This window comes from Pollicipes pollicipes, unplaced genomic scaffold (genome assembly GCF_011947565.3).
Source record: "Pollicipes pollicipes isolate AB1234 unplaced genomic scaffold, Ppol_2.1 Scaffold_4881;HRSCAF=5763_pilon_pilon_pilon, whole genome shotgun sequence".
NCBI lineage: Eukaryota > Metazoa > Arthropoda > Thecostraca > Pollicipedomorpha > Pollicipedidae > Pollicipes > Pollicipes pollicipes.
Genome location: NW_023596576.1, coordinates 3,834,628 through 3,853,628, shown reverse-complemented (window position 1 = coordinate 3,853,628; position 19,001 = coordinate 3,834,628). Strand labels below are relative to the sequence as shown.

At 50.5% G+C, this 19,001-nt stretch overlaps 2 protein-coding genes across 5 annotated transcripts in view; both read right to left on the bottom strand.

Moving 5' to 3' along the window:
• Positions 1–19,001, bottom strand: part of LOC119099947 (ras-specific guanine nucleotide-releasing factor 1) — a 123,079-nt gene that overhangs the window by 93,215 nt on the left and 10,863 nt on the right. The window lies entirely within an intron of this gene.
• On the bottom strand, positions 1,049–7,845 carry LOC119099945 (quinone oxidoreductase-like protein 2). 4 transcript variants are annotated; one of them, XM_037223042.1, is made up of 8 exons: positions 7,784–7,845; positions 7,389–7,547; positions 6,563–6,688; positions 5,832–5,933; positions 4,684–4,875; positions 3,397–3,578; positions 2,545–2,691; positions 1,049–1,672 (listed from the first exon to the last, which is right to left on the bottom strand). In XM_037223042.1, exons 2-8 carry the CDS (start codon positions 7,536–7,538, stop codon positions 1,522–1,524), a joined length of 1,050 nt encoding a protein of 349 aa, XP_037078937.1. In that variant the 5' UTR covers positions 7,539–7,547; positions 7,784–7,845; the 3' UTR covers positions 1,049–1,521. The 4 variants fall into 4 exon arrangements, with proteins under 4 accessions (XP_037078937.1, XP_037078938.1, XP_037078936.1 ...); XM_037223043.1 differs by having other exon boundaries at positions 7,805–7,839; XM_037223041.1 differs by having other exon boundaries at positions 7,733–7,820.

Below are 19,001 nucleotides of genomic sequence, written 5' to 3'. Positions count from 1 at the left end.
TGCTATAGACAGTGCAGCAAATAGGCTCGTTGGTGCTGTGCTCGTGACCCACGTGGGACGCCAGCTTAGACCCTCAGCTGGGACTATGACCTAGAGGTGCTTCTTTCACCGCCATAGCTGTTCGAGCTCCATAAACGCTTGCGCGACCACGTTCGCCACCTTTCCTTTTCATGAAACACAAAGTAGACGTAACATTGACCAGGCCTATCGATTACCACTTGAGCCCTATGATCCGATGATTACATCCTATGATTCCAGGGATCGATATGATTGGTATGATTCCCGGATATGATTTCTACATGATTTTTACCCGCTCACCGCCGGGCGGTGGTGGACGGCGAAATGCCCCGCGCGGTGCCGGAGCGAAATCATGACTCGAGTCGGACGAGACGGCTGTCCTAGCCCGGCAGTCATGGACTACCACACAGCCCAGGATCACAGGTCAGTCAGAGATGACCAGGCTTAGTCATCAGGGCATTGGACACGGACTTCCCGCGTGGAAAGTCAGTGCTTTAAGCTTAGTGCATGTAATGATGGCCCCCACGTGTACCTCCCAGACCCCCCTGCGCATTGGATGACTGTATCCGGTTAGAGAATCCAGGATTCGCTTCTTAAGTAGTTGCGAACGTCTGCTGTCTTGAGCGGAACCTCACAGAACGGGCAGATAAGGCCTCGATGATAGATAGTGGAGGAATCGCGAGGAATTCATACCAGCTGCAAATGTCCAAACAGTAGCTGAAATGGCAAGGATCATCGAAAAAACGTATTGGCCCGCTGAGGGCATGCGGATTTTTTCAAATAACGTTGTCAATATAATAATGCAGACATTTGGATAGCATCCATCCCGAGCACAAACAATGGGTGAAATCTATAGTAGCGTCCAAAATGGATCGCTCTTCACTATTCTCGGTACGCTGTACAGCTTTCCAGGGTAACGATATGTGCAGATTTCAAATAAATCTTTCCATGACACGTGACCTGTCTGGTTCTGCTCCCTGCGCATCCTGCGATCTCGTTAATTATCGAACACCCGAGGGACTGCCAATCACACAAATAATATGTATATTCTGGATTCGCATATGCACCGAGACCGGTGTGAAACGGCCAATCGCGTCAATCAACAGACAATACCAGTGTCTGTCTACACGTGATGCATTAGCGGACATCAATACCACTCGTATTGGTGACGTTCGGCCTGTATGCCAACGCACATAGGCAAGCCACCTACACGGGGAGTTTGAAGCTGACGCGGCAGCAGTACTGCAGCCGGCCTGAAGCCCAGAAGAAGCCGCCGGCAACATGACGAAACGGCCTCGTGGCCACGCCAAGGACGACATCCAGAGGCTGCGAGCCACGCAGTGAATAAGAGCGAAATCCTCGCAGCCGCGAAGTCAAAAAGCGCATCCATTACCGTTGAACGCGAGACAGCATGAGCCGCGTCCAGACGGCCCGCTACATCACACCCACGGCACGGCGAGCACGCTGGCCGACCTCGGCGACCCCAGACGACCCGAGGTCAGGTCACCGGATGTCGAGCAGAACCTTGCCAGTCGACTTCCGTTCGGAGATGAAGCTCAGCGCCTGGTTGACCTCATCCAGCGGGAACTGGGCGGACACGTGGGGCGCGATCAGGCCGGCCTCGTGCAGCTCGATCACGTCCAGCACGGCCTGCCTGCGGCGGCCGGAGGGGCGGGGTGTCGTCAGCGTCGGCGACGGCGCCGGGTCGGTCGTGACGGGGCGTCACGGGACGCTCCTTCGTCACGGGACGGGCCGAGGCGGGGACGCCGGCAGATCAATGGGCTCAGACGTGTGAGAATGGCGACAACCGCACACACCAGCTGACGAAAAACTGGCGAGCGTTTGACCAAAAAGCGTGTGTTTTTGCCAACGACAATTTGGGTAGTTCAAACCCACCACAGCAGCATCTTAGAATAGCATGCATGCAAGCGTGCAAATAAGAATCATACGCATGGCAAAGCACATGGGTGGGCATTCAGAAGTAGGGCTGACTTGAACGTGCCACAGAATAGGGGCCCGAGCAGAAATGAATTAACCATGGCTCAATTTTCACCATCTTAAGAAGACGTTCGTTTCATTCAGTTCCCGGATAACTTAACCGACCGCATCACATCCCGCCCGAATGTCGGCGCTGTTGTGTGTTAGAAGGCGGACAACAAACAAACTAAGAAGAAATGACGCCGTGTCACGAACGAGACGGCACGTGCGGTGATGAAACAGTACTCCACCATCCAAAGCAAGCGACGAAAAACGCGACGACGGTGTGACGTGTTGCCAGTGCAGCACAGAGATGCCAGATCCAGCACAGATCCATGAGTTTCGCTGGTCATCCCGACATGGCATTACCGAAGCGACCGCGCCCCGACACCGCGCGGTCCCACCATCGGCACGAACCGGGAAGCGCTCTCTGCCCTATCTCCGGCTGTCAGCACGAGCGACGGTCCAGAACGCCTCCAGCCGTGAAGCCAACCCGGGCCGGCCGGCGCCGGTGCCGCCAGCTCGGCCCCTCTCAGCGGGCTCCGTTACCTGAAGACGGCGTTGTCGGCCTCCCGGTAGTGCCGCAGCGAGAGGCCGATGAGGGCGAACGAGCGCGGCAGCAGAGCACTCGTGGCCACGTGCGGCACTGTGCGCGACGCGAAACCGGCCACGATCACCTTGCCCTCGTGCGCCACACTGCGGGACGAGGCGCGGGGGCGGGTCACACCTGGACGGCGGCGTCGGGAGACGGCCACTCACACGGCAACGGCGAGCACACGCGAAGGGCAGGGCGTGGGCCGTCGCACGCGGAGGACAGGGGCCTGGACCGTCGCAGGCCCGAAGAATGTTGGATCTTACGCTGTCGTGCTACACTGTCTCCCCCCACTCTGCTGCAAGATAGAAGTCGTAGCACGTCTACTTGCCATAGAGTACATCGAGTGAAACGCTGCATCGAGCTGAAAGTATCAATCATTTTTCATCGATTTAGGTCCACACGAGCTCAGCACGACCAGTAAGGTGACCGTCCTGGTTAGGTCAGTGGCGGCAGCGGAAAGTATCACGATTTAGAAAGGCTGTATCTGATGCGAAGAAACAGCCAGAAGTCAATGACTGTTTTGCAAGGAAGTACAAACTTAAATTAAGAAGTACATAATCAGCCTGTCGCCCAGCTGAGAATAGATTTGGCTTCTATACGCGTCGCAGCGCCACCAAAGCATTGTGTCAGTACAACCCACATCGCAGAGAGCATTTTCGATTCAAGAAATAGCCTAACCAAGTCGCCAATAACAAAAGCAACAACACTCCAAAACGCGCTGAGTGTTGACATTCCGTGGGCCGACACGGCGGTCCGACGGACCATGCCAGGCCCTCTGCCGCGTCTTGCCACCACACTAGCCTCACCACTTGATCGCCTCCTCGAACACCTCGCCACCGACCGCGTCGAAGATGACCTTGATGCCTCGCTCGCCGGCCACCTCGTGCACCTTGTGCCGCAGGTGGTCGCGGTGGTAGCCGAGCGCCGCGAACGCGCCCTTCTCGCGCACCAGGGACGCTTTGTCCTCCGTGCCGCAGACGGCGATCACCTGTCCGGGTCGGGTCAGGCCAGGTCACGTCAGGCTGGGTATTCAGGTCACAGACAGCGACCACATACCCGGTCCAGGTCAGGTCAGGTAGTCAGATTACGCAGGGATTACATTCCCAAGTCAGGTCAGGTCAGACAGGGTAATCAGGTCACGCAGAGGGAGATCACATTTCCAGGTTAGGTCAGGTCAGACAGAGTGGTCAGGTCACATACAACAATGATATGCCCGGATCAGGCCGGATCAGATCAGGCGGGAAAGTCAAGTCACATACGGCTATCGCCTCTACGCGCTAGGCCAGGCCACTGAAAGCTATGGTTCATCGCAAAGCATGCAACAACTCTATCGTGCTGTTGACGTTCTGAGGAATCAGCTGAAGGCTCCAAAACTAAGAATCGGCTGATAAATGACAGACACGAAGACACTGATTAACGAATGAAAACAACAACAGAGTATACGAAAGTTGTGGGCATGTGATCTAAATGGCCACTCATGTTCTGAATTCGTGTTTCTAAAGAGAGGTTTGAGACGTAAGTCGGGTTGTTCTAACGTCACAGCGCTGGAAGTCATCTCCACCGCCCCGGTCTGCCACGACTCCAGCCGATCATGGCCGACTGAATAGCGCTCCCGCAGCCGGCGCCACCAGCACAAAGCTGTAGTCGGCCCACCATGGGTGGCATCACACGTCTTCTAAGATGCAGCTCAAATTCACCGAGGCGCTAAACCATTGCAGCAGTAACCAACTCTGGCTCACGGGGACTACGCGTACTCATACGGGCTGTGCCCGCACGTACTCATGCGGCTTGAGAGACTAAGTCTCAGCATGTTGTGTCGGGCCCCTCTCTGCCCATTACATCGCCCCGCGAACCGGCCTCAGCAGCGCCCACGGACCGCCAGCGCCTACAGCGGTCCGAGGTACGGACGGGACCCGTGACAAGTCCGGCGGCGTCATCACCGGGTCACCGCCTCTCGCTGAACAGCCTTGTCCAACCGCCCGGGCCCGCCTGGCCCACACAGAACTCCTCAGCGCCAACCCCACGCCAGGAGCGCTCGGCGGCCGCTGTGTCTCAGTCCTCGTCCAGCGCGCGGCACTGGAAGGCCTTCGCACCTGACACTTGAAGACGTTGGCGGCTAGGTCGACGGCAGCGAGGCCGAGTCCGCCGGCGGCCGCCGTCACCAGGACCGTGTCGCCCCTCTGGAGGGCGGCGCGCCGCTGCAGGCCTAGCAGCGCCGTGGCGTACGTGTCCGCCAGTGAGGCGCCCGCCTCGAACTCCAGCGAGTTGTCCACCGGGAACAGGTCCTGCGACCAGAGGTGCAGCGCTGACAAACGGTCGGCACGAGTCCAAGGGGCGGGGAGCCGGGCCCAGCCTCCAGCCAGTGCGGTCACGTGATGGTAAGAACCAGCCTGTAAAAACTGGTGAGAACCAGTAGCGCGGGACAGCGGTGCCGGCGCGCCTGTGACGGCTGCGGCGGGTTGGCGTCCGCCTTATACCCATTGCCATTCCACTCTATCATGTTTGAGCTTTCAGCTGGACCACGCTGCATCCAAAAGGTGCTCGTAACGGAGCGTGGCGCAACTTTTCAACAGCACGGTCAAAATCAGACAGCAAATCACGACTAGCTTCAAAGACCGTGGCACGGTCCTTTGGCTTAATCTGGGGATCTACAAGGTGTATCGCTCGGTCAGGCCTGAGCCCCGTCTCTGTAGGAACCAGAGTGAACTTGGGCCGGGTCAGCCCACACCACAGGCATCCGGCCGGCATCAGGGAGCACTGTCATGGTGCTGAACCATGCATGAACAAACCCTTTCCAAATCAAATGAAACGTTCTAATGCTATGAGTCATTATTATGGTTTATGTAGAAAATCGTTATCTGCTCTCCATTGTAGAGCTATTTCTATTGCTGCAGTCAACTCTGTGCAAGAATGAATGCGACAGAGCCAAAACTTCAATGACTTTGAAACAAAACAGGAAAGTTCAACATCGACAGTTGTGGTGCGCACACATAGGCGTGAGACGATTATGGAGGTCGCTCAAGACGCAGTGTTTTCCAGAGCACCACAGCCAGCTCAAAACAGAACAACGCAAACTCAGAAACGGAATGCAGTAATAGTGCAGGCTACCAAACAACATGTTCGCTGCCTGCACAGTGTCAATCACAAACGGCTACTGCCAGCTAGATCAGTGAGCATTAAGGCGGCCCGAGTGGCCGGCGACCCCGTGCTGCACGCCATCACTGGCGGCACGCCGGCGTACCGCGACGTGGGAGACGATCTCCTCGGCGAAGCCGCCACTGCCGGTGCTCTGCAGACCGATCACGCGCCCGCCCTTCTGCACGGACGTCACCTGGGAGCCCACCTGTGGACACAGCCAGTGATCAGCCGCCAGACACGGACTACCGGGCTTGCCCAGGAGTCCACCTGTGGACATGGTCAGTGATCAGCCGCCAGACACAGACCACCAGGCTCGACTGGGAGCCCAGCTACTGGTGCACATGGAAAAATGGTCAGCCAACTAGATAGCTCATTTTGCCAGGTGGCAGTGCGATAGTTCGCCAGAAATAGCTAGGACTTGATACTATGGTATCTATGGAATATGGAGGGACGTCATTATTTGATTCATTGCAACCTTCAATTTCAATTTTGATTTTGATTTGGAATGCAATTTCAGACAACCCTCCCTTCCTTGGCTAACAGCACAGTGAATACAAAGCCATGATTGCTTGCACAAAGAACTACACCACTGAACAATTTTCTAGGGAATTGTGCACACACCACATGCATGCTGAAGTAAACGTGCTGAACTTGGCTGTAGAACTATGCAACCTAGCAACTTGCTGCAGAGCTTTACAAAATCATTCAATCATTTGACATTTGAGAACATCCTGGGAAAACTGTAGTACCAAATCATTTGCCTTACTGACTATGCACCCAGACCACTTTCCTGTAAAGCATGCACCATGGCCCCTTCCATGGAAAGTTACACACCTCAGTAACTTCACCAGAGAACTCGAAGCCTGGCACAAACGGTAGCTGTGGCAGATTTTCATACACTCCCTGGCATGTCAGGATGTCAGAGGCATTCACGCCGCAGTTGTAGACATTAACACGCACCTGAAGCAGGGAGAAATGGTGGCATGATGGATCCTTACAGCAGAGGAAGCAGGGGTAGAGATATTTTCACCTCTCTTGCTTGATAGCTAGCAATAAACAATACTAGCACATTTAATAAACACTATAAAATATTACAAAATATGAAAATATTGCAACAAGCTTGATGTTTGAGAAACAGATATGTAGCCTAACATGAATAACTTGCAAATAGCTATTTTCTGTATTAATATTGATAGCAACATAACTTATAATATACTTCCTATATAACTCCACTTATCTTGCCAAGCTCAAAACCACAGGGCCAGGCAAAAAAAAGCAAACATACAGGCCCAGTGTAGCAGGAGCATTCTGGGAACAATTTCAGGTCACACAAACACCATACATTAGAGCAATCAGAGTTTGGTGCAGTACCACCAATGTTGGTGCATAGAGAGCCAGAATAAACCATATATATGTACACATATGTGGATTAGATAACTTCAGGAAAAAAATCTCCAAAGGATTGCTTACACAACATGATCCATAAATTGCATAAAACTTGGCCTAGCCTGGATTTTGTGTATGCCATAGAGAGGCCCTGATCACTGATGTAGTGTGGTTGCCTAGTGATGGACTTTTTGCATGTTGGAAACTGGACCTGGGGTATCTGAAATAATAAAAGTATATCACCTTGTAAAGTTAGCACACTAAAGATATTTACCTCATGATCTCCCAACTGCTTTGACTTCAGCTCCTGCACTTCCAAAGCCTTTCCAAACTCTGTGAGGACAGCTGCCCTGTAATTTCTCATCTGCTGCTGGATGGGTCTTGCAGCCATTACAAGGTTGCTGGCAAGACGTCTCAAAGCCATTTTGATGACCTGAAAAATGTTCGTTACTTTTTCACGACGTTTTCACCTAGCATTCACAGCAGAAGCATCACGCACATCAGCATAATCACGGGATTTACGGGTCAACGGCTCCATCATCCAACATCATGTACTTTAAGGGCGAGGCACACTGCATTATATGTGTCTCTAAAGGAATACATATGACGATGCATTACGTGCTCATGTGTTGCCTGAGACGGACGGGATCTAACAATTATCATATTTACTTTGCACTACCCCAGCATTACTCGAGAGACATCGATGGACGGCCCCGCAACATCAGCATCACTGTATCGGGAGCCCGGGCTTATCGTCTCTGCTGCGCCACGTTTCATACACCAGTGGACAGCCAAAATACGGCAATTTTTCCTGCGACGTGATAACGTAAGAGTGACGTCAGGTGAAGATGTTCTATGAGCTCTAAGTACGATAGGGTGTAATCTGGTATGGTGTGACCACGCCTGGCAGTAACTTCTCTGTTCTAGATGCCACCCTAAGGTGGCAATGGGATAAATCCAGTGGACGGTTCATCCATGCACAGTATAATGCCTTGGTGAATACTGACGTCGTTACGCCTGAGTTTTTGCGTCCTACCTAGTAGTATCAAACATTATGCAGACGTAATTGTCCGCGTGTTTAAGAAAAATTGTGAACATTAGGACGATTCGCCGTTGTGTGGAAAACTAGATGTTGCCCTGGTAGAGCGTGGGACAATATAAAAACTTCACTAACACCTAGCAACCGCTCTGGTGGACATTAGAACACGATGCACTCAAGCGGGGTAAATCTTACCCCTCTTGATGTCTCCAAAATTAAAAGCGCCACAGACACCAGACTGACGGGATACAAGACACTCTATGTGAGCCTTCGAATTGGGATGTCCCTAGGCCATGACTTTCGGGCCAAATAAGACCTAATAAGCCCAAACTCCAGTTTGGTATCGGAAGTACTATCAGACCTCCCGATGCTATATTTAACCTAGACACCTCATATAGCGAAAAAAGCAATCTTCAGCAAGTAAAAATAACCAAAACCATCGATTTCATTGTGACACTTGAAGATGCAAACGGCAACAAGTACCATTCTACACGCAATTCTCCGCAAGCAAAAGGTCAAGCGATAGTTTTAAGCCTGTGACCTCCTTGATCTTCATTACACCGAAATGAGCATCCTTTGAAGTTTTCGTGGTTCAGGAATTCAAAACTAGCATCAAAAACTATCCATTAAAGCAGGTTGTCCGGCGGTAATAGGTGTTTTGGTTTTTGGCTATATCCGACCTTCATACCTGCTTATCATACCATACTTGTCAATGGAATTAGACGTAATCCTAATTGTAATCGTCCAATGGTCAAAAACAAAACTACGTCAAATTAGATGACTTCGTATGTATAACACTCCGTTGACGTATCATATTGAACGATGCCTAAGGAATTGCTTTCGCCGACAATAATGGTCTAACTTCGACCTGCTAAAGATCAGCGGCACACATGGAAAAACGGTACAAGACAGCATTAGGGGACAGTGAAGCCAGCCATGGCACGAGAGAGCCCGACCTGTACGGTTGCGAGTCACATTCTCAGAGCCAGGGATGTGTAGGAAATTTGTACACAGAAAATGGTCGCAATCATCTGGTTCTTCATCAGCAATAATCAGAGGCCGCAGCCATGGCCGAGAAACTCCCAGCACCAATTGCTTCGGTCAAGACAATCTCAGACACTGAAAAAAACCACTGGTTTGTTCCAGCTGACGCAGGGCCACTGAACAATGGCCATGTGTCAACTGTACAGCGGCTATGGGCGAGTAGCTTGGATTGTTCAGGAAAACCAACGATCAGCTTATTGGCACCGGAGAAGAGGCAAAACTGTCATCCATTTTTGCAAGTGTGTATCGGATATTTATAGTTCTTGCGTAAAACCTAAGGTGTGGTGAGATGGCATTTGTATTTTCTTGCCGTTTGTCAATCTATGTAAACGTAGCATGGTCATCTGTGTCCTAACTCGTTGGCTTAATTCACATGCCTGTCCATTGTCACTTGGCAGTAGTATTAAACAGGTTTTATAATCCGAAAATATATTGTTTGGTGGTCTTTCATGTATTTTTGTTCACCCTGAGACGTCAAATACATATCAGTTTCACGCAAAGCTCTACCAACAGCCTCGGGATATATATACCGTCACCCGTAGGTCAGACAGCTGATACTTCACAGAATGAAAGGGAGTGTTCCACATTTGTACAAGGTTTTGAACCGAAATGGCCATCTTGATGACCTTTCGATGTAGTTTACAGCTCTACCTTTCTAAAGACCTAAACCCCTCTAATTGCTGGGCAACACGACCGCGAAAATGGGGAGAGTATTTTAAAGTCACACTGGGCTTCATGACGTCATAATAACGTCATTTAAATACTTTTACGTCATTTCGTGTTCCGCGTTTACAGTTACGTCATGTTTTGCGACGTGGAAAAGCTATTTAGACACTCACACCCTCGGATATCAGTTTTGTGTTGGAAAGACAAGATAAAAAAGCGTTTCTACGGAATAAAAGCCAAAATCGGACAAGATGTATCGTTGAAACGACGGATTTTGAACTCTCTGTCGGGAGCTCTCTTTGGTGAAAAACAACAGATCTAGGCCTAACGAGAGACCCAGGATACCCCAGGCACCTCCCTTGGCTGCATCCCTGGATCTGAGGGAATTTCCTTTTCCAATGTAAAACTAGAATCGAATCTACTGAATTTTTCCCGATGCCGCGGGGTTAATGACCATGACAACCAGGGTTTCACGGGCTTCAAACTGTGACGACACCACTTTCTCTGACCAATCACAGGATTAGATTGCCGTCCGAATTCGCAGCAAGGGTTTTAGAAGCAGTGGCACTTTTTCGTCATGCTGAAGACACCGGCGCGTCCTTCCCTCCCCCCCCAACCCCCAACCCTCCCCCTCCCTCCCCTGACCACGGTCATGGTCAGCGTAGTGGTGCGCCGCTGGCTAATGCGTGTGGTATGCGAACGCGAACGCGTGTGGTAGAGAACGAACGTTCTCTCGTGCTTATGTACACACCTCCTCAGCAGCCTTTTGATAGTAGCTGACTCCAACTCGTTCAGAAGTTCACCGGATCGAACTGATCCTGGGCCGCGGCTGCGACGGATGCTGTAGATCTGACGTGTCCGACTGTGAGAGCAGGCTCGATGGCCTGACCGAAACGGGCCGGTTTGGTCAGTGTCCTGCTGTGACAGATTCATGGGCTACTGATTCCCCACCGGAACTTCCTTTCTGCACTTTATATATAGCTCGTCACCGAAATACAAGTCCCAGAAGCCAACGGTGGCAACACGTTATTGTTTTGGTCAACGGAAATCTTGAGCTTCACCACGCGAGATGTGCGCAGCCGCGTCAATGCGTGCTTCGACTACTATGACCGTCCCAAATGTGCCGAGAATTAAACATGTTTTGTGTAGCGTGCTTTGTGTATCTTTGCTCACTAAACAAGACAACAATGCCGCTGCATTTGTGCACAAAGTATGTATAAATGTTATTGCTGTAATGTGTACAGCAAAACATGGAGTTAAACATGCTTGCACACTTGAGCACAAACAAACAATGCGCATGGTTTCATGGCACGCATCACAACCAGGGGCGGACCCAGGATTCCGTCAAGGGGGTGGGGCCACGCAACGTCGTGGGGCCCCTAGGGTTTGCGGCCCCCTCCAAAAAATATCCTCGCATTTCGGCCATTAAATTTTAAGCTATATAGTAAGCGGCAAACATATAATATATATATATATATATATATATATATATATATATATATATATATATATACATGCATAGTTAAGATGGAAACCTATCCTACTGTGCTAATGTTGGGCATGTTATGCATGCACATGCATAGAGCTCATTTATTTTCTCCAGATCACATAAGTCCTGTGATTTTGGCTACTAATTACCATCAAAGCCAAGCACGGACTTGATCCCTAGTGTATTTATGGCTAGCTAGCTGGGTGATGTAATCAGCTGATAACTGATCACCAATGTACAATTTCTTATTTGCCACAAACGAGTACAAAAACATTCTAGTGTTCAAAATACGTTAAAAACGTGATGTGCAAGTTTGATGAGTGTCATACACTCAATCGCCAAGGGAAATGACACTTGCGACGTCGGAGGCACGTAACATTACCTTCGACACTTGCGCGTAAAAAGTCGTCGGCCGCTTTTACGACTCCTGCTCTGAGGTTAAGGCACCAAGGCTAATAGGGACGGAACCTGACCGATCATTGGTGCCCTGTGAGGCCAACAGAGAGGCTCCCGTCAACAGGTATAGGGTCCTCGGGGCAAATGAAAAGAATCCAAGATTCAAGGTGGTGGGCCCCTAAACGATGGTGGGCCCCCGGCAGGCTGACATATAAGGCCCCGGTCAGAGCAAAGGCATACGAGACCATGAATTGATACCCCTGTGCGATGATACCCCCCAAGCAACAGCACAAGACCGCCCGAGCAAGTGAAAAGAACCCAAAACTAGTATGAGGGGCTCCTGAGTAGCTGAGTGTACCCTGACCAGTGGGGGCCCGGAAAAGCGTTATAGAGCCTTTCGGGCGAATGGAAAGAATCGGTGGAAGGCTCCTGATCGACCAAGAATGCCCAGGCATGGAAGGAGAGTGTCCCACTAGCTTTAGTGTCCCAGTAGATTTAAATTCTTGCTTATACTTTCGTTTGCAACCGGTCCATGGCGTCTGCAGGTCCACACACGTCCAATTTTGTTGTGTTTTTTATTAGAAAGCTGTGTCCGTTCAGCCAAGTTATCAGCCAATTCGAAGCCTGTGGGTGCCCTCTGCATGGTCCATGGGGCGTGGTCGGTCCCCCCCCCCCTCCCCGCCCCTTATCCGCCGCGGCCCCAGTAGCTTAATAGATCGGGCCCGCCAAGACCGTAAGGCCATCAATTCAATAAGAAACACTCAAGACAACATAGAGGGCCCCGGAGTGATCGAGCGCGACAGAGCAGGTTAACAGATAGGCCCCCTCAACAGCGCAGGGCCATCCATTCGAATAAGAAGCACCCAAAACACAATGCAAAGGCCCCCGAATGACTGAATGTGCACGAGCAGCCTTATCAGAAGGAGCTCGACAAGAACGTAAGGCCCTTCACTCGAATAAGAGGTACCCAACAGCCCAGTGAGTCGGTAACCCCAGCCGAAAGATGATGAAAATGTACCCCGAGCAGGTTATCAGATGGCCCGCGGTATGAGTGGTACGGCCCTAAATGCAGACACCAAGACCAATGTGCAGGGCCCCCGAACAACCCAGTGTGCCGAGGAGGTGACCAGAGGCCTCCATTCAAAATGGAAGCACCCAGGACCTATTGTAGAGCGCCCCCGCGCCGAACCATTGAATATGCCCTCGAGGCAGGTGATCAAATAAGCCCCCGACAAGAGCATAGGGCCGCTATTCAAACAAGAAGTACCCACGACCCAGCGTGGAGGGCCAGTGAAGGATCGAGTGTACCCGAGTAGGCTATCAGGTGGCCCCCGACAGGAGCGTAGGTCCCGACATTAAAATATCCAATGTACAGGGCCCCCAAACAATCCACTGTCCCCAAGCAAGTTAACAGATGGGCCTCGACAAGTGTGTAGGGCCCTCCATTCAAATAGAAAGCACCCAAGACCCAATATGGTGTGCCCCGAACGACCGATGTGCCCAAAGAGATTAAAAGATGGACGCCCGACAAGCGTGAAGGGCCCTTAGCAAGTGGCAGAAAGTTGGAGGCGCCCTAGACTAATGTAGGGGGCCCATGAGCATATCGTGAGTGTGTCGATAGGTTTATACGCGTCCTGATGGCCGGCTAGATACCCTTTGCTCGGGTGGGGGTCAATTTCCCCCTCCCCCCTGAGATCTCGGGAACCAAGAAAGCTAGCAGCACCAAACTTACAGGGTGTGTTGACATATACATGAGCTCACTTAGGTTAAAGTTTGAGATTCCCAGCTTATGACCTTCTTGTCAATAAGGTCAAACAAGATCAAATTCCGGTTGGTCCCCAAAGTGCCCCTGGGAACCTAGATAACTGCTCTAAGCAAATGTCACATGCTCAGTTAAGGTCAGTGGTCTTTTTTGACCTTTTGAAGGTCATGGTGATCAAAATTATACAAGAATACTATGAACTCTACATTTGAATGAGCGACAAAGATTATGCTGGAAAGTATGTTTCTAAAAACAAAATGTTGATCTGGGTCGTTAATATCCATGGAAGATGTACAATGTGTTTTCTGCTTTCAATAAAGTTGAAGTGAGCACCAGAAACTATCCCATACAGCAAGCCCTAGATAAATAAACAGGCGGGTTTTGACCTTGGTCTGACCTTTATACATGACCTTAGGTCAATGCTATTTGCTTATTCAATATGTGTCTTGCCTAAGAAAGCGTCTCAGAGATGTACAGGTTCGACTAACACCCCGTTGTTGCATCAGACTGGACGATTCCCTGGAAATTGGCTTCGCTTAAACCATGATCTGACGTGGCCTCTGTGCCCCCCGCCCCCCCCCCCCCTCTGGATCCGCCCCTGATCACAACTGCCACGTATGTCCAATCGAATGGTAAAAGTTTGGAGACGACCGAAGCGCCAATTTCTAAATTAGTTTTCTGCAGGCAAGAATTTTGGACTTTGTGAAATTTCAGGACTTTTGACCTGACCTAGTGCCACCAAATATTCAACAGCGAAAGGGAATCAGGCATGGTGAAACCAATGGTGAAGGGTTTGTAACGATCGGTTCGGCAGGTTTGAGAATCGAGTTGTCCGCGATGAAGCATGTCGGAAGTTGTCAAGTTTAATTACTTTTGACCTGACGTATGGACACCAAATTTTCAACTTGTAGAGGAAATCGGGCATGACGCCGTAAGCTGTCTTTTCTGGGTTACTAACAGCCCCGTTGGAATCCCAGAACGACTTGTCGGAGCTGTCCGCCGGACAGAAGAGAATTATAGACATTTCAGAATACTTTGCGAAACATAAGTAAGCGATGGAGAATTAGTTTACACGAGACGAACGCAGATCTATTGAGACAAATAATTGCAGTCATGCAAAGGCATAGAGCAAGGCTAGCAAAAACTGGATAAGATGACACCACGACCAGTAAGAAATACCACGATCCTGGACGAAGGGGGGGGGGGAGGGGGCGGAGCGACAAGTGTCGACAGGGGTTCGGCGCGGGAACCATCCGGCCCCGCAGCGCGGCAAAGCCGTGGGCCTACTTGCATGGTGTAAAGTGACGAGGTCCCTCGGTTCACTACTCTCCGTTCACCCCTCAGCCACGAGTTATATGGCTCGATACAGGGTCGCCGTCCAAACTCGAGGTGGAACGGGTCCGCCCTTTCTAGGGACATACCTATGCGGTCCTACACGTGGTGGTCTAGGGATATTATTTTTATTTTACCATACCTTAAGCGTTCGTGCATAATCATGTCTAGAACAAATACACTCGCAGTGCGCAGTCGTACCTAGGATCACCGACAAGTTATTGCGCTAAATGGTACGTGTTACACATATATATATATATATATATATATATATATATATATATATATATATATATATGTGTGTGTTCTAAAACCTTGACTGATGCTTCCTGGAGCCTTGTATGGAATAGCAAACTGGAGTATACCGTGCGGCTCGAAATGGTACTGACGTCGCGCTAAACTTACGACTTGCAACGACTCGCTTTTCACACTGAATTGTATGCTGACTCGTTGTTGTCTTAACCAAAGCATTACATACTGCTGCTTGGATCTCAATTCGTTTGTATTTAGATATCACACTGGGATTGTTGGTGTTTAGTGGTGCCTGTCGTGAGGCGGCGGTGATGTAGCAACGGTGCTCTGGGCACCCCGGCTCGGCCGCAGGTGCACGTCCGAGCAGGTCCGGGCGACGTGACCTCCACGGTCGTGTTGCAGCGATGCTTGGCCTGTCAACTGTCGAGCTATGTCGCGGGATGCTGTCTTGGGTTTCCGGCGCGGTCGGGCGTGTCCACGGGAATCAATTGCTTCTGAGTCGGGCCTCGGTAACAAGTGGATTGCCTGCCTTTCGTGGCAGTGTTGGTCGCGACGCGGCAGCCCGAAGTAGGTCACAAAGTCCTCGAAGGCGTACCCAAGCGCCGCAACACGCTAAAGGGGTCGGCTCCTGTGGCCCACTCTGCAGTCTCCGGGGTGATTTGTTCCCACAGCGCATCCAATGCTGAAGGTTTTGCAGCGATTGGTTCGATGGCTCTGAGAACTGAGTTGTCTGCCAGCAAGAATTTCGGACTTCATGAAATTCAGTGAATTTTGACCTGAACTAGGTGACCTGACCTAGGATAACCAAACCATCAATTGCTTAAGGCTTATTACGCATGACTCATGGTGAAGTTTTCACAGCGATCGGTACACGGGGCTGTCTGCTTTGGCATCGAAAATTTTCCCTTCGCGTTTTTTGAGGTGTTTGACCACAGGTCAGGTGTCAATATTACCACCTTATGACTCACACCCATACATTAAATTGATTGATGAAAGTTTCAAGGCTATCGGATAGCCGTTTCGGGAACAACGCATTGCTTCAAATGTCAGTTTTTTAGATCCTCCCCCCCCCCCCCAGTGACTCCAAAACAGCAGACAAGCTTCTGGTGGCCTTGGAGGCAATTGGCGATAGCTGGATTTCGCTGCTGGGGGCGTGGGCGCTGTGCGTTGGAACGCTGCGGGCGGGACAACGAACTTTGTGCAACATAATTAAATCCAGCGCTTTTGCGCCCGTTCAAGATGCCAAACCTGAAGTGTTGCGTCTGCGGAGGTTACCGGAAGAGGCATAATCATTTGACTGTATTCGCGTAAGTACCTTGCTGATCGCTCAAATGCCTCGTTACCTTCCTTCGTTTTTTACCTTTGCTTACCGTTTCCTTTGTAGATTTCACATTTTATTATATCCAGTAGGTTTGTGACGTAGAACGCTCCGTGGTGGTAATGGTAATATTACTTCTGTTGTACAACTGAGTCACAAGCGATGTCCACCCATGCACAGCATATCAACTACCGATGTTCCCCAATCCCCATCAGTTCTGGGGACAAAATTGTTTTTGGTAGAAATAATGGAGCCGGTTAGCCATGTCCCCACCTCAGCCTCCTACCTCCCAATTCGGTTTGTGAAACCGCGCTCTGGCCTGATGATGTAACCACCTACCACCCAGGCAGAGATGTTGGTCTGTATTTCCCCATATGTATGTTCCTAGTCATGTGTTCACCATGGTCCAGCCTGCCAAAAATTCATCCACCTGCTCATTCACCTGTACAGCATGGATATGTTGAATACTGAACATCTCACAGAGCTTTATGCACTGAGTACCAACCTATATCATGCTCTGAATTCTGAACATTAAATTGCAGTGTGAATGTGCTGAAATTGGTACTGTGATGTTGCTGATATGCTGTACATGTGAACAAATAATGTGTACAAAACATGCATACAAATTATGTAACATAGTTTTGAGTATGCACACTCACATATCTTGGTAACCAAAGGCCCAATGCCAGGTGTTGCAGTCTCCCTAGGCTGTGCAGGGTTGACCCCCACTGCTAACACTAAGCCATAGCCAACAGGTGAACAAAAAATGGTGACACATCTGAAAGAAGTACCTTTGAATGCTTTTTGACATCAAATCATCCATTTAGAGATATTCCAGGCATATGTTTCACCTGTGAGGTTTTTAGATTGATGGCAATTGCATATTCATCTTTACAGCACCACAAAGTGGTGCTGGAATTTGGTTGTGGAACTAGAAGAATAGAAGGAAAACTCTCTTTTTTCTGTCTTGTGGTAACTGTTGGTCTGCCCAGAGGACAACCTTAAAGTTGTAAAAAATTTGCACCCAGTGTAGTTTTTGAATTGCTCAAATTAGTTTTGCAAGACATTAAGAAACATTATTTTACAGTTGGCATTGTTGCGCGCTCGGCGCCTGCCTCCTGGCGTTACTTGCAGTGGCCAACGCTGTTCGGTTTTGCAAAAAGTGTGACACAAGCCATCCCTATCCTTGCTCGCCTAGATTGCGGGCGTGTCACTGGGGTTTGATGACGCACTCAGCTCTTCGGCTATTTGGCGCCGCCAGTATCTCACCCTGGCGGAAAGAGCGGGCACCATGGGGAACCCATATTCAATCCAATCCTGTATCTGTAGTTAATGAGACGTATCTGTAGTTAACGAGACGTGCTTGGTTTACGCAGGCGCGTTAACCACTACAATAGCGGCACCCGGCGCGCAGGCTCAAACCTTTGGGTGGTATTTTTTTCACTAGTTGATCCTGCAAAACGATAAACGTTCTCAGGGAAACATCAGATGGCCTTGTGCATTTTGAACTTATTTCGGTCCTCTCCATTCAACACCAATGAGACCCCTTATTTATATCAGTGAAGGGGCCCTCGTAAGTACTAAGGAACACACTGTTCCCGGTCAAAGGCTGCAAGGCCGTTCTGTCCAACCGCGGTGTGTTTTCTGGCCGCCATTCTGGCGACACAGGGCGGTATCCCCAGGCCAATCCGGAGGCCCTGAGAGACACATCATATCGTATTGGTCCGCTTCCTGGCGCGGGAGCCCTTCCGACCCGCACAGTTGATCCCGGATCGAGGCATGGACTGTCATTAACGCGACGACGTGCCTGCTCGCCGCGGGTGGTCAAATAATTGGCACATAGACTCCAGTTGGGCTTAACGGGCCCATACTGGAATAGGGCTGGGGCGCCCATCGTTTAGTACTTGGGGCCCTGACCGGGCAAGGACTCTTCTAGTTCCTCAATGTAAGCGCTCTTCACAAGTTCTTATGTTTCCTTCCATTGTCAGAGGGCTCTGACTAACGCAGCAGACTCTCTGCCACTTGGACTCCCGTCCCCGTTCCTGTTGTGCAAATCTTCCCCTGGCCGAATCGAGGCCCTGTGTTGGTACAGGGTGCCCTGTTAGGCACTGCGTGCCCCTGAACGATACAGAGGTTCGATCAATGTAAATCGTGTACCCGGCCATATCCCTGCTTGGAAAATGGGTCCCAGAGCTCAGAAAAACACGGAACCGACTGTTCGTTGTCCGTGATTTCTCGTCGAAGTAGAGGAACGCCCTGTCTCATTGGTCCCTATCGGTGCAAGAGGTTATCTTACGGACATTTAAGATCACGGGCCATGGGTGGGGATCCTTAATGTGACCTACAGCCAACCCTTCGGACCACTCAGCCGTCCCATCGGGACCTTGATCGTTGGTCTCGAAAGACCCGTCGGCCCCTCTTCGGGCCCCTCAAACACCGCTCCGACCCGGGGCCACTTGTCACTACAGGACCCCTGTTCGACACTGTGGCACGCAACCGACACAGGAACCCCTCATTGTGCCAGGGACCCCGAACATTTCAAATCGCGGACACCGGCTCCGTTTCTGCTTGGGCAGTGTGTCTCAGCGG

Bases quoted from the DNA above. Each gene is read 5' to 3' on its own strand.
- LOC119099945 (XM_037223041.1), bottom strand. From the start codon at position 7,777: ATGATAATTGTTAGATCCCGTCCGTCTCAGGCAACACATGAGCAC. The intron at 5,934-6,562 runs GTGTGTAACTTT...CTGTGTCCACAG, and splicing joins TCTCTGGTGAAGTTACTGAG to GTGGGCTCCCAGGTGACGTC. The intron at 1,673-2,544 runs GTAACGGAGCCC...CGGCCGCCGCAG, and splicing joins GCCGACAACGCCGTCTTCAG to GCAGGCCGTGCTGGACGTGA.